The 13,873-nt window shown below is 39.2% G+C and overlaps 2 protein-coding genes across 5 annotated transcripts in view; both read right to left on the reverse strand.

Moving 5' to 3' along the window:
• Window positions 1-4,341: 4,341 nt before the first annotated feature.
• Window positions 4,342-10,023, reverse strand: macir (macrophage immunometabolism regulator). 2 transcript variants are annotated; one of them, XM_077585303.1, is made up of 2 exons: window positions 9,906-10,023; window positions 4,342-5,145 (listed from the first exon to the last, which is right to left on the reverse strand). In XM_077585303.1, the coding sequence occupies exon 2, from the start codon at window positions 5,133-5,135 to the stop codon at window positions 4,488-4,490; it is 648 nt and encodes a 215-aa protein (XP_077441429.1). In that variant the 5' UTR covers window positions 5,136-5,145; window positions 9,906-10,023; the 3' UTR covers window positions 4,342-4,487. The 2 variants fall into 2 exon arrangements, with proteins under 2 accessions (XP_077441429.1, XP_077441428.1); XM_077585302.1 differs by having other exon boundaries at window positions 4,342-5,150.
• A 1,909-nt stretch (window positions 10,024-11,932) lies between these two features.
• The window catches only part of nrg1 (neuregulin 1), a 56,488-nt gene continuing 54,547 nt past the window's right edge, over window positions 11,933-13,873 (reverse strand). For all 3 annotated transcript variants that reach the window (XM_077585414.1, XM_077585411.1, XM_077585413.1), the window contains one exon: window positions 11,933-13,482. In XM_077585414.1, coding sequence (XP_077441540.1) covers window positions 12,843-13,482 — 640 coding nt within the window. In that variant the 3' untranslated portion in view covers window positions 11,933-12,842. The remainder of the gene's footprint in view (window positions 13,483-13,873) is intronic.

Below are 13,873 nucleotides of genomic sequence, written 5' to 3' on the forward strand. Positions count from 1 at the left end.
TATTAGGTGGTTAACAAATAGAATACAACGATTTTGAAGCGGTGCCTCAGAGGGACCATACTTTGTAAGCGCACCACCAATTATAATTTGGAGTCTGTGAGCGATCAAGTACGAGCTAGTGGGAGCAGTGAGCAAGAATTCGCTGGAGTGGCTAGCAAGACCTAGCTGGAGTGGCTAACAAGAGCGTCTAGTGGGAGAAGCTAGCAAAAGCTAGTGAGAACAAAGCAGAGGGAGACAAGCGGCAGGAGCCCAACTGACGGGCCTCAGCGATGACCACCTGCAGGCCCCAGCTGTGAAGGTAAGGGGTGATCAACCCATTGGGTCAGACACTCAATGCAAACACCACCAGAGGCTTACTATGTATGCCAAGTTATTCTCCTTCAGGTATCTGTAGCAGAAAGATGGCAGCCAGCCAAGCATGTCAGCCTCCTATAAGACGCGGCACAACCTGTCATATAATTAGCGATTACGAGACCTACAAAAAATTATGTTTAAGTGATAGATAGAACATAGTTTCATACATATCACTGAAATTGATAGTGGGTTTTTAAAATGAATGATTAGCTTACCACTAGATGGCACTAAATCCTACACTGTGTTAAAATGCCTTACAGTAAACATACAGTATGTTTATTGAACAACTCAAGCGCAGCTGTACTGTCTAAGAATTAATGCTGCATTCGAGGATGGTCGGAAGTCGGATTTATCCGAGTTGGTTTTTCCCAGTTCCTACCTAAAAGCGTTCTAGGTGAAAGTAAACAACCAAAATGGTGGATAGTGATATATTTTTTTATTTTGGTCCTCAAAACTCATTTTGACCTTCAGCAAACTTGCCTTCTCACAATTTTGCTTCATTTATTGCTTTTATCATATTTTATAAGCATTTCATGCAGTTCAGTAGTTTACCTTATAATTTCATGCAAGGAGATAGCGGCATACTGTCGCATACGTTGCGTTACGTGGTGTTATGTCAAATATTTATGAAGTAAGCTATTTCGTTTTATACTCGAGTACATTGTGTTTTACCATTCACGGTCTGTGTTTCCAAAGGTGTCGCCGTTGTAGTGACGTCACGTTATAATCCGTGGGTGAAGTCGGGGTCCTTTTTTTTCCCAACTTTGCAAGTGGAATTTCCGAGTTGAAGGGGGCGTTCCCGTACACCTTCCTGGTTTGAACTCGGAAAAGTCAGACTTCCGACCATCATGTACTTCCGACCATCCTCAAATAGAGGATAGAGCAGCAATAGAGCCCTGATGTCTTCATTCTCTTTTTTCTGTTTCGCTGTTTCTTTTCACAAAATAGGCTACTAACCCCCCTTGTCAATAACTGTTGACTGCTTTAAAATCTCGTAGGTCAGTAGTTACAATCAAGTAAAACACATCACTACAAGCTTCTCTGTCATCTTAGATTGCAATAAGCTTTAATTAGTACTGTAACAGTCATTGGTTAACATCAAGTGGACAGTACATGTGTGATTGGTGAGTGGAAACAGTCATGTGAGAGAAGAGGTGAGTTTATATACAGTACACAGCACACTTTGGTTTGTACACCCTTTGAATGTGTTGTAGCTTGTTAATCAATATAATGTCCATGAGTTATTTTAGATAAATAAATATTTCATGACTTATATTGCATATCACATCCCACACTGGAGATGATCTGTTATGGGACAAAATAATTGTTTCATTTCAAACCAAAACAATCAAATATGCGCGCACACACATACGGTACACAAAAACCTCAAAAGGTGTACAAATATTTTTCTTCAGGACTGCAGGTGTCCCCATGGCTTGGTATCATGAAATAAAGCAGAAAAGTGTGTGATCTGGTGCTGACACAAAAAGATTCACAACCGTTTTTGACTGCAGTGCCATCAAGGAAAGAAAACATGTTATCTGAATGTTTTAAACAAATAAACACACTCATAAAAACATACATAATTTATACTGCGCTTGGCCAGTAACAAATAATGCACATAAAAACAATGTATTTCCTTACCATATTTGCAGGCAGAGCGCTAAGTACTAAACAGACATAGAGTTTGAAGTGAGTGTCCACTTAAATATGCCTGATTTGGATCATCTCCAGCATGTAAAAATTGTCCAGTCCATTCCTGTACCATTGGTAGTATGGATTTTCACTGTTATGTCTATCTTAATCGTGCAGAATGAAGGCGTGGTGTCACAACATTTGCTCAGTGCAACGACTCAAGTGAGGATTCAGCATCCTGATTTAAATTGGTACCGGTAAATAATTTTTTTTATATTGCAAAGAATAGAAGAGAGACTGAGGTGATCTGCTGACTATTCATCACTCCCTCCCTGCTTGACTCAGATTTAAAAAAACAACCCCAAAAATAATAAAATGTGACCACTTGCAAGCAGAAGCAAAAACATCCACAACATATTGACAATTGAATGAGATCCAATGCAAAATTCTGAAAAATTTTGCCTTTGCACAGATAATGCTGAGTTTAGACTGGCGCACATGCGCTGGATGTAAAAACTGTCATGGCTTCATTTTCGTGCTTGGCAAGTCTAGTTTACTGTGATTGGGAATTTGGAAGACTGTGTTGCGCCTCGTTGGCCGTTGGCCTTGTCTATTACACGTCCCCGGTGCACCTGACAATTTGGTGACATAGACTAGAATTGGACCAGGTAAAAGCGGGTTGTGGCGCAGGTGGTGTAACACAATTTTGTTGGAAGTACAGGCAGATAAATTCTGAGCTCCGTGGGCATGAGTGGTGCATGCCATCGTATTACATTTCATACTAGTTTGTGGCCTGTAGAATAACAACTCAAGGCTATACAGAATATATACATGCAGACCCCTTCCATGATTCTTCCAAGTGATAATATATGATCGAAACAATTCAAAAATTCCCCCAATCCTTTATTACAACTCTCCAGAGTAATGACAAGTGAAAAATAAAAAGTGCCACGTTTACCAGGTTAGCAACGTTAACACACAGGCTAGTGAATTAGCATGCTAGCCTCTACATAACTTCAACTGTGTTCTTCAACATTTGCTGGCCTAACTACTGAGATTGTATTCACGTTGACATGCTTGTCTTCCCCAACAAGGACCAGTAAACTGCCACCACTTTATTTGTTTATATGACAAGTCCATGGAATGTAAAGAAGTTAGTTTCAAAATCAGAATGGATTGTGTTATAGAAAGTAGACAAATAAATGTTCAATTGTTTTTTACACTGTTGGGAATACAGGTCCAGAAAGTAAAACCCCGGAAACAGTTTGACTTTTAACCACAGGTGCTTCTATTCAACAGGTGGAGATGAGCTCGTTTACTTGGCAGTCGTGTAGAAGCACCCGTGGCCAAAGACAATCTGTGGCTGAGTTTTTACTTTCTGGACCTGGATCAACCATCCCTGATTAATAAACCTAGTTAGTCAGCATCATTACAATAATTATTTATTTTTTTAATTAAAATGAAAGCCTTATTATCTTTTTAAAGGCAGATTTTTGTATGCAACTCTTGAAATCTCATTACATTGCCTAAGTGGTCAGAATGTTGAGGCCGGACAATGTACGAATGTTGAATTTATTCGCAGTTGCCTAACATTCATCAGTTGACATTCATATGTGGGTTTACTTTTAACCAACTCCTGAGGCAGGTGTCACACACCTTTACAATAAATTATTAGCTGTTATTAATTAATTCTGATTATTATCTGTTTGATGATGAACAGGCTTTTTAATAAACAACATTCAAGCAGGATGAGATCTTGAAATTTGCCTTAGTAAACAGATTCTTCATAGATTACCACAACTTCTTCAAACATGTACATATTCAAGGGGTGTGATTTAACAACACAAATATTAAATGACGATTAAGTAAATGAACTAAAACAAATAAAACATGTGTTAATTTGACAGTAGTACCCAGGGTCATATTAAAAGTAAAATCACACATCACACATGTTTTAGAGATCACATTAGGCAGTACAACTGGCATGATTGTAATTTTAAAGCTGATACAATGTGATATGTGCATGTATCAGCTGTAATAAATACAGTAGGTAAACCAGTTATTGCTAAGATATCGTTCACATTTTTACCTTCACCATCTCAAGTGTGAGTACTAAAAAGGTTCTCTTCAATAATATGTGTTCAGTGCAGGATTTCATCCCAGTTAATAAGAGAGCACAATTATCAGGCCGTCTTGTTAAAGAACTGCTTCTAATCTGCAGAGGTGGCAAATCAAGGTCCAGAAAGTAAAAACCCTGTCACAGTATGGCTTTAGCCCCAGGTGCTAGCTAGCTAGCTCCCCGGGTGCTTATTAACCTGCTAGGGAGCTAGCTAGCTAGCATGAGGGGCTAAAGCCAAACTGTGGCAGGGTTTTTACTTTCTGGACATGGATTTGTCATCTCTGCCCAAGCGCACAGGAACCGAGCTGGAAAAAAGAACCCAGATATCCCCCTACCAATGTGAAAGACGCCTATGTGATGTCATCTTGTCATCGTGCTTTTAAGTTTTGTTTCTAGTGAACATGCGCTCTCCCCGCAGGGTGAGGTGCTGCAGTTGGTACTGTAACACCTCAGTGTCTGATGACTCTTTGAGAGTGATTTTGTCGAGGTTAAGGTAGTCCAAAGACTTGGACTGGGTCCTAGTCTTCCCTTTAAGCCGACACAGGGGAAGTGGTGCGTGCACACCCCTCCCATGTTCCCCTGCAGTCATGGACCTGAGGAAGGTGTCACTTGAGCTGGGCATGCGCCGCCTCCTCGGACCGTTAGCAGTAGGAATGTCATAAGGCTGGTAGTAGCGATTTTTGGCTTTAAAGATTTTTGAGGAGCGGTGGATGCCCACCTCTAAAGATTTAGACACACCAACGCTCTGGATGGGGCTGGGCACAGCCTCCGATGGTGAGCTCGTCTCTGGGGAGTTTTCTGACCATTTGTGGGCCAGTTTGAGCAGCTCCTCGCCAGTTGTGAAGCCCACCAGATAGTTTGAGTCCATGTGGAGGATCTGGTACCCTGCTACAGTACCTCTGATGGGAGAGCATGGCGTGCTAGCGCAACGAGGTCTTTCTGCCTCCGCTTTCAACGTAGCTTTGATCTCAGCTGCAGGTAGAATGGAAACATGAGCCCTCGACACTCCACTGAGATCCACTTCCATCTTTACAGACCTGTACTGGTGGAGGAAACAGAGACAAATAAAATGGACCTATTCAGGAAACTAGACTACATGGGAACACCAACAAAGAACAGAAACGTTCGTCAAATTTTGTCCACTCTTCAGAAGCATCAAAGAATAGAACATCCGACTTTCAACAACAAAATAGCACGCAAATTAATAAGTGTCTGGACTCCGGAGAGAAAGTCTATTTGCTAAACAGAACCGGAACTGCAAATTAATTATGCGATACTACAACATACGTCAGCCAGTAAAAGTGGCCTATGCTATAAGGTTAAAAAAATAAGTTAATATAGTACAAAATATTTATAATATCAGTAATTGTATTTGTTCATTTTCACAATACAGTCCTGAGTTTTGATTTTGACTTTTGAAGTCTGCACAATAAATGTTGTCAAATTACATTACAGTTAGTTCTTGACAAGAAAATACAATTTACTCTTATAAGTAATGTGATTTTAATAGGGCTGGGTATCGATTCTAATTTCCTCAATTGATTCGATTTCGATTCACAAGAGTTCAGTTCGATTAAATTTGTTCGATTTGATTGGATTCACTTCACTTCAATCTGATACTGATTAATTATGGAACATTAATTCTTCTTAAATATCAAGTACATGATAAAAACTCCACAAACACTAAATTCCAAATAAAATTTTGCCGAGGCAGCAAAAAGTAAAAATTTAATGTAATCATTTAACCGTAATTTTTTTTTAGTTTATTAATGAAAGTAGGAAGTTACAATCACTTAAAGTATCACAAATGAGCATTTGGTTTTCATTGATTATGGCGGCCCCTTGGGACAAAAGCGGTATTGTTTTCCCTTTAATTTCCCTTGAAAGAACCACATTTCCCATGACGCCAAGCACAAATCATCGTGAAATCCGGACGTCCAGGGACTGAATTACATTGTTTCCAGTGGCTATTATCATTTTTTTTTCTTTATACAGCACTGTAACGTTTCTCAAGTATGTTAACAGCAGATGGTGGTTTTGATCTTACCTTCTTTATTGTACACGCAAACGGCTGCCCCCCGCCCCCCGATTTTAGAAAGTTTCGATAGTGACAGTAATAGCTGGAAGTACACTTTACCTTACGCAAAACATGTATGCGGCCGTCGGCATAGACAGTGTTTCCCACACCATGTTAATACTTGGGCGGGCCACCCTAGTAGACTGGCCACCACCCAAGTAGATTTCAAGATTTTTTTATTAAAAAAAGTGTCACGACCAGATATACCGCATGTAACATTAGTTTGCTGTCACTCACTTGTGAATCATGAGGTTAGAGGAGACTCAAGTAGCAGGACTGTCTGAGGACTGATGTTGCTTGCCTATGATAACGATCTGCCTGGTTTGTATGCTAGTCACAGGCAAAGAAAATACAATACACCGTTTGTGAAGCATTTGCATTGCATTGCATTGCATTGGGGAAGTATTAGAAATTTTCAATACGTTCTCAAATAATTGAATGTTGGGCTTTGTAAAATGCTTTGGACACCGTATGGTGTAGATAAAGTCTTTGCCAGTTACTAATTAGGTCGCATTTGATTTATTTTCTGGGAAGTGTGTTTCTTTCACTCAGAAATAGTGTCGCAACCCTTGCATATATGTGGTTCACGTCACGCATCTGATTTCCGTGAGCATTTTTTGTAAGCTAGGCATCGGGTAGTATGGTGTTATCTTGGCGTGGCTACTGGCTACGGACGACAGTAATCGTTGCAAATTGTCATTAACGAGTTGTTGCTAGCTCGCCGCTTGGTTTGATTGTTTTTGCAACGCTGCAATACCTCATATTAAGTTACAAATCCAACCGGAATTAGTTTGCTGATGTTGGCATGATTAGCGGCCATTAAGTAGACAGATTTGCGGTGGTCGGCGCAAGCTACAATGCAAGTCTAAATTTAGTAACGGTATTACCGTAAACCCCGGTGTATTGAGGAGACGGTAAAACGGTGTCTTGAATACGGCCTTACCTTACTAGGTAATAATAAAGCAAAAAGTTAAGGATTTTTCAGGATTTGGCCCTGTGCTTTGCTACAGCTGTAGATGTTGTAAAAGTGATATCTAAATAATGTTGAGTTGAGTTGTATCCCACTCGAACAGATCTACCCCTGCACTGAGCAGCAGCAGAATCACATCACCACATTTACAACTAAAACAGGAACAATCTATATGAAGATGAACCTGGCATGCCATCTTTGCGAATGAAGTGTGAATGTTTGAAAACATCATACCAAACTATTTCTTCACGTCTCCTGCCTTGCCACCCACTGTAGAAAGTAGGCACTGTAGTCTATTGACATGTCAAAAAAAGAGGAGCAATGAGCTCTCTTTTTTTCCCTCTTTTTCTTTTTTTTTTGTTAAGAGCGTGAGTATGTGCACGTGCGGATGTGTGTGTGCATTTGTGCGTATGTGTGAGTGTGAACTCATTAATTCACCTAAAACCTATTAAAAATCCCATACCGTTCACCTAAACCGAATACTTCAGAATCCAGCTAGAGTCGTGAGGTTGTCAGGAGACCCGAGGAAGGATCAAAGAAAAGAAAGAAAAGTGAAATCCAGCACCGACCAGACATCACTTACTACCCACCGAGTTACCAACCATAATTTTTCACCAACCCCAGAAACATCTAAATTCCAACAAATTAGGGAGACCTCAAGAGACCGAAGGAAAGACTGAAGAAAGGAAGGAAGGAAGGAAGGATAGATGAAGCAGAGTGAGGAAGAAGCAGATTGTTTTTTAATTGAATATGCTGCCAGCTGTTAAAAAAATGCCATACTTTGGACTAAGGTTGAACAGTCTGACAAATTATTGCTTATGTATAGAAAATGTCAAGAAACTTGTTGCATCATACTCTCTCAAATTGAGCTGTACCATATCAAATCGAATCAAAATCCCACTGAATTAAACTGAATCCAATCGTTCCACTTTAAAATTTAACTGCCATCTATGAAGAGACATATAGAATCACCTTTTATTGGAGAGATGCACATGTGTCTAGATAAGTTCAATGCTTAACAAGTGTAGTCCACATGTTTACATATCACCGTTTCATGAAACATGAAAAGTTGAAGTGAAAAAGTCACAGATTTGTTTGCATTGTTGTTGTAATCTGACCTATGATTTACTGACGTACAGTATTTATGCGGCGTCACACTTGCTTGGGAGAATTTTCTTAAGTTGTCTTAGTTCAGAGGTCCGGTCCTCGAGAGCCCCTATCCAGCCTGTTTTCCATGTCTCCCTCCTCCAAAGCAGCTGAATCCAACGATCAGATCATCAGTAGAAGCCTGATAACGATCCTAGCCGTGAATATGGTGTGTTAGAGAGTTAGTAGAAAGAAACATGGAAAACAGGCTGGAGGCTCTTGAGGGATGGACTTGGGCACCCCTGCAGTCAGTTAGCCAGTCAAAGTGTTTAATGGGTAAACAGCTCTAATGAAAGTTGATAAATAAAGTCTTTCATATGAATTTATGGTTCATTTGCATTTTTGTGTTGCTTGTGCTCATTTGAAAAGAAAAAAATACTTGAGAAGAGGTCCTTGAAATTTTTTTTGCATATTAAATCACAATCTCAAAATTGAGGGCGGGGGTATTCAGTAAGATTATTTTTCAAAATCGTTCAGCCTTACTTTGGACGCCCCTGATTTAAACCATCCAAACCTTTTTGACCCTGCCCCCTAAAAAATCCGGATTGAGAGTCATTGGGAACTAGGGTTGGTCCATGGTAAGGTCCATGATTCATGCATTGTTGTGTTTAACATGGCAATTGCTGTATGGTGTGATTGACTGTATTACCTGGCTAGTCCGCAGTACTATGCTCTGTTTTAGCTTTGCAACATAACACACTGAGAGAATAGAGACACCGTCCAATTCACACTTAACAGAAATTGTGAACTGGTAAGTTATTAATGTAAAAGCAGGAGGCATGGTTGCAAACCAGTCAAAACAGAGAGAGAGAGAGAGAGAGAGAGAGAGAGAGAGAGAGAGAGAGAGAGAGAGAGAGAGAGAGAGAGAGAGAGAGAGAGAGAGAGAGAGAGAGAGAGAGAGAGAGAGAAGAGAGAGAGAGAGAGAGAGAGAGAGAGAGAGAGAGAGAGAGAGAGAGAGAGAGAGAGAGAGAGAGAGAGAGAGAGAGAGACGGAGAGAGAGAGAGAGAGAAGAGAGAGAGAGAGAGAGAGAGAGAGAGAGAGAGAGATGAGAGAGAGAGAGAGAGAGAGGAAAGAGAGAGAGAAAGAGAAGAGAGAAACTGCAGAGGCACGTCATGGCGCGGCGTAGTCAGCAATTGGACAGGGCCAAACCCGTGATAAGACAAGACCGAACAAGTGCCTACACAATAATGATTATGCAAACGACACAGAATACACAGTACCATAAAATCCGAATACAAGGCGATGTATGAAGTTTAAATGTAATACGACGTGCTCTTGGATAAATACAAGGCCCAGTCTGTCCCAATCACTGTTGAACGAATCAGTAACCATTTGCTGCCATTAGCCACAATTATTCAAACATTACAAAACGTAGCAAATTATTAATAATTGCTACGCATCGATGGTTTCGTAAACGTAATTATATAATGCAAGTGTTGTGTGAAATGAGAGCAGAGTCGCATTTAAGCTTCGTTTACTCGATAGTAATAAACTCCATTCTTGTCATTTCCGTTGTTTTATCTCCGTCCTAACACGCAGCGCAATATGCGGGGAAGGAGACAAGAGAAACTGCGAAGGTAATTCAACAAAAATAAAGAACAAACCTGTTTGCCAGCAGCAAGTAGGATGCAGCCTCTCCTCTGGTCCTACGCTCCCGCAATCACCCGCAACAGGAGGAGCACTTCCTGTTTGGATTCATCACAACAAAGCTCCCATCGTGAGCGATTGAATGCTGGGAAGCAATCGTTTGCACGAATGCCGTGCGAGGATATTCAATATTCTTGCACACCTTTTGATAAAATTGTTATTATTTAATATTATAATACATCATATGTTATTATTATTATTATTATTATTATTATCAAAACAATATATAACATAAATATATTAAACCATTGTACCGAATTGATTGAAATAGAAAAATCCAAGAAAGTGCAACAAATCCACTGCCGACCAGCAAGAGCCCTCTCCAAGAGAACCTGCCAGCCCAAAAATTATATTATATTTACATTTACCCAATTAAAGTGGATGCAAATTGTTAACATTTGTTGTTGTCTTTTTACAGTGTATGCATCGGTCCCAAAATTATTTTTACATGCTATGTAGGCTATATGTGCAGTTATTTCATAAATATGAGTATCATATAATGTCTACGTCACATTTCAATGCTTTGAAGAGGGCAAAAGAAAGTAAAAAAGCCCCTTGTCTCAAGAGCTCATCCCAATTTAACAGACCATCAGCCGAGTCAGAGTGACTGACAAAAGAAAAATATATATACACACGCTTTCAAGCTTGTGGCCCCTCCCTGAAACTACTTACAGTATAAGGTACAGCTGTGCGATACAAGTGACTAGGTTGTTTTCCGATACAGGCCCTAATACTACTGCATTAAAACGGTGGCATGTTACTTGTTAGTACTTGCCGATACCGATACCATTATTTCCAACGCTAATATATACATATATATATATATATATCCATCTTCTTAACCGCTTGTCCTCACAAGGGTCGCCGGAGCCTATCCCAGCTGGCTTCGGGCAGTAGGCAGGGTACACCCTGAACTGGTTGCCAGCCAATCGCAGGGCACACAGAGACGAACAACCATTCACACTCACAATCACACCTATGGACAATTTGGAGTGCTAAATTAACCTGACATGCATGTCTTTGGATTTGGATATATATAAATATATATATATATGTGTATATATATTTATGTGTGTGTGTATATATATATATATATATATATATATATATATATATATATATATATATTTATATATACACACACACTATATAAAGAGGGAGATCAATTTTTCATCTATGCTATATCTAATCTATGCTATAGCTAATTTGTGCAATTAAATTAGTACTTTTGGTAGCCACATTGTGCCTATCATTGTTGAGCATTGCTAACAACATGCTATCATAAAGCAGTCACTACCAAAACATACGGAAAGGTTTCAGTTGTGACATAATGGTTTTGGTAGTGAATAAAGTAAGTCTGAGTAGGGCTGTGCAATTAATCAAAATTCAATTATAATTTCAATTATTACAGTCCACAATTACAAAATGAGCATTAAAAAAAAAGATTATTAATACTAATTTTGAGTTGTTTGAGTTGTTCAAATTTATGCATTTGCACAAATTTTTAAATGACTAATTTAATACATTTTGTTTCATCCAAAAGGAACGTGCATAATTATATTGTTTCAAAGAATTTTATTTGTCCTAATCGTGATTTAAATTATTACGAAAACATTTCATGATTAATATTTTCTTCATAATCCAGCAGCCCTAAGTCTTACATAATATAATACATACATACATCATATCTAGATATTTATGATTTTAATTATATTTTATTTCATATTTTATCTGAATTTAAACGGAGAAACACAAAAATGCACACACAAAAAATTAGCAGAGAGACTTAGAGAGTATAGGCAAAGAATTAAGAATGACCCAGTACTCACGCGCATACAAAATAAAAATTAAAAAAGAAAAAAAAGAGATCAGGGATGAGATCCTGCCCCAAGTGGAGGAGTTCAAGTATTTTGAATAAATAAGGCACGTGATGAAAATACATTTGAAAGTGTGTATCAAATAGATGAGTCAAAACACGTTTACATATGATGCAATTTTTTTTTAATTCTCAAAAAGCATTACTCAAGTCACATTGATGTCTTTACAAAGGAAATCAAGAGCATTATATTAATTCATGTTTCAAAGCTGTAATCAACAAAACTGGACAACCATATTAGATATTTTGAATCAGAAATCTAATGTCATCCTCTAGACTTGATTGATTAATTGACATTCAAGTTGAAGGAAACTTGACAAAGACAAAACTATTGATTTCTTAGCAGCCAGAATTCAGTGAGTACATCTGTATTTTCTTTGCATGTGTTACAGTATCTAAAATGTATTCCACTGACAGGTATGAACATTTCTACATATTCTGATAACAAATATTATGGTATGACTAACATGAATTCATCCAAATCAGTCCAGTCTGTGTTGCAGTTTGAACAATGGACATAATGGACAATGAATGACCGTGATGATTGACTGGGCAGATCCAATGCTTGTAGTTCCAAGACAAGATGTAGCATGCATTTTGAACTTTGTTACCAAACTGATATATTTGCGCTTCTTCACTTCAAACTATGAGACACTGAAGGCAGCAAGTACGTTATTGTGGATTAGAAAATTTGGATAGTGAATATATGGCCCTGTTTGCATTTGCAGTTCCCTTAAGCATACCCAACAGAAAGGCACCATTGATATTTTTACACGCTACTATATACATTGTTATTTTCACACACTGCTACATACTTGTGTATGGCACTTCATCTACAAGACATCAACAATTTTGTACATTTTTTTTATTTATAAAACTCTATATTCACTATATCATTAAAATAAAAGTCTTGCTTTTCATTTATCCTTAAAAGTATTTTTGCCGCAAATAATTTAGTAGAAAATAAAGGATAAATAGTGAGTGTAATTTTTCTAAACAAGCAACTTTCTGCCCTTCTTTACACAGTTCTTGGGTCTTGTTTGGTGGTGGCACTGGATGACATGAGTTGCAGGTCACCATTTGGTGATGCTGCCGTAGTCCTACTGCTATCCTTGGCCCTTAACAGTAGGGCTTTAGCGTTCTCTATGGAAATAAATGGCGTGTGATCCCCCTTTGGATCCTCTGCGTCACTGGTCAACATGCTGTCAATACTCAACTCTTTATTATGATGCGCATGACCATTAATAACTGATGCTTCGTTGATGCTGTGGTTATTGATCATGTTGTTTGCATTAACTAGCTTCTCTGTGGATGCAGAAATCATATGGCTAGCTGCAGTAGTGACCGTGACTTGGTAGTTATCGTTCTCCATCGCAGAGAGCGGGCTCGGTGGTAAGCTATGTACTTCTTGGCCATGGTTGTAATGTGCAGAGCTCCTCTTTAGTTCAGCTCGGCTTAAGGATTTGGGTGGCTGATGTGCTTTGGACAGCAGAAGGGGCCGGTTCTCCTCAGCGGAGGGGCTTAGCGCCACAGAGGGGACAGAGATGGCCTGGCTGGAAAGAGTGGCTGACATCTCTGAGGGAGGAGAGCTTGGAGTTGCAGGAGGGCTGCAGGAAACGCTAGACAGATGAGGCAGGGTTTTCTCAGCTGATAGATGCCTAGAACACACACACACACACACACACACACACACACACACACACACACACACACACACACACACACACACACAAAACATAAGAACAGATACACATGTAAAACTGTACTAACACACTAAGATGAGAAGTAGTCGAACCGGCGCTCATATTACACAGGAGAGGTCAACAGGAGGTAGCGGACAGGGACTGAGCTCATGATTGACACTCACATTCACAGCATCACTTAACCGAACACACACTGCCCGTATGGAAGCAGGCAAGTAAATCTGAAACCTTCGTCATGCAGGGTTGCGTGGGAGACAATGAGAACTAAGCCCCCAACAAAGTGCACCACAGATCTGTGAGTAATAAATGCAAAATAATTCATATCAAATTTAAAAAAAAATGTGTC

The sequence above is a fragment of the Vanacampus margaritifer genome, chromosome 14 (assembly GCF_051991255.1).
Source record: "Vanacampus margaritifer isolate UIUO_Vmar chromosome 14, RoL_Vmar_1.0, whole genome shotgun sequence".
NCBI lineage: Eukaryota > Metazoa > Chordata > Actinopteri > Syngnathiformes > Syngnathidae > Vanacampus > Vanacampus margaritifer.

Bases quoted from the DNA above. Each gene is read 5' to 3' on its own strand.
- macir (XM_077585303.1), bottom strand. From the start codon at position 5,135: ATGGAAGTGGATCTCAGTGGAGTGTCGAGGGCTCATGTTTCCATTCTA.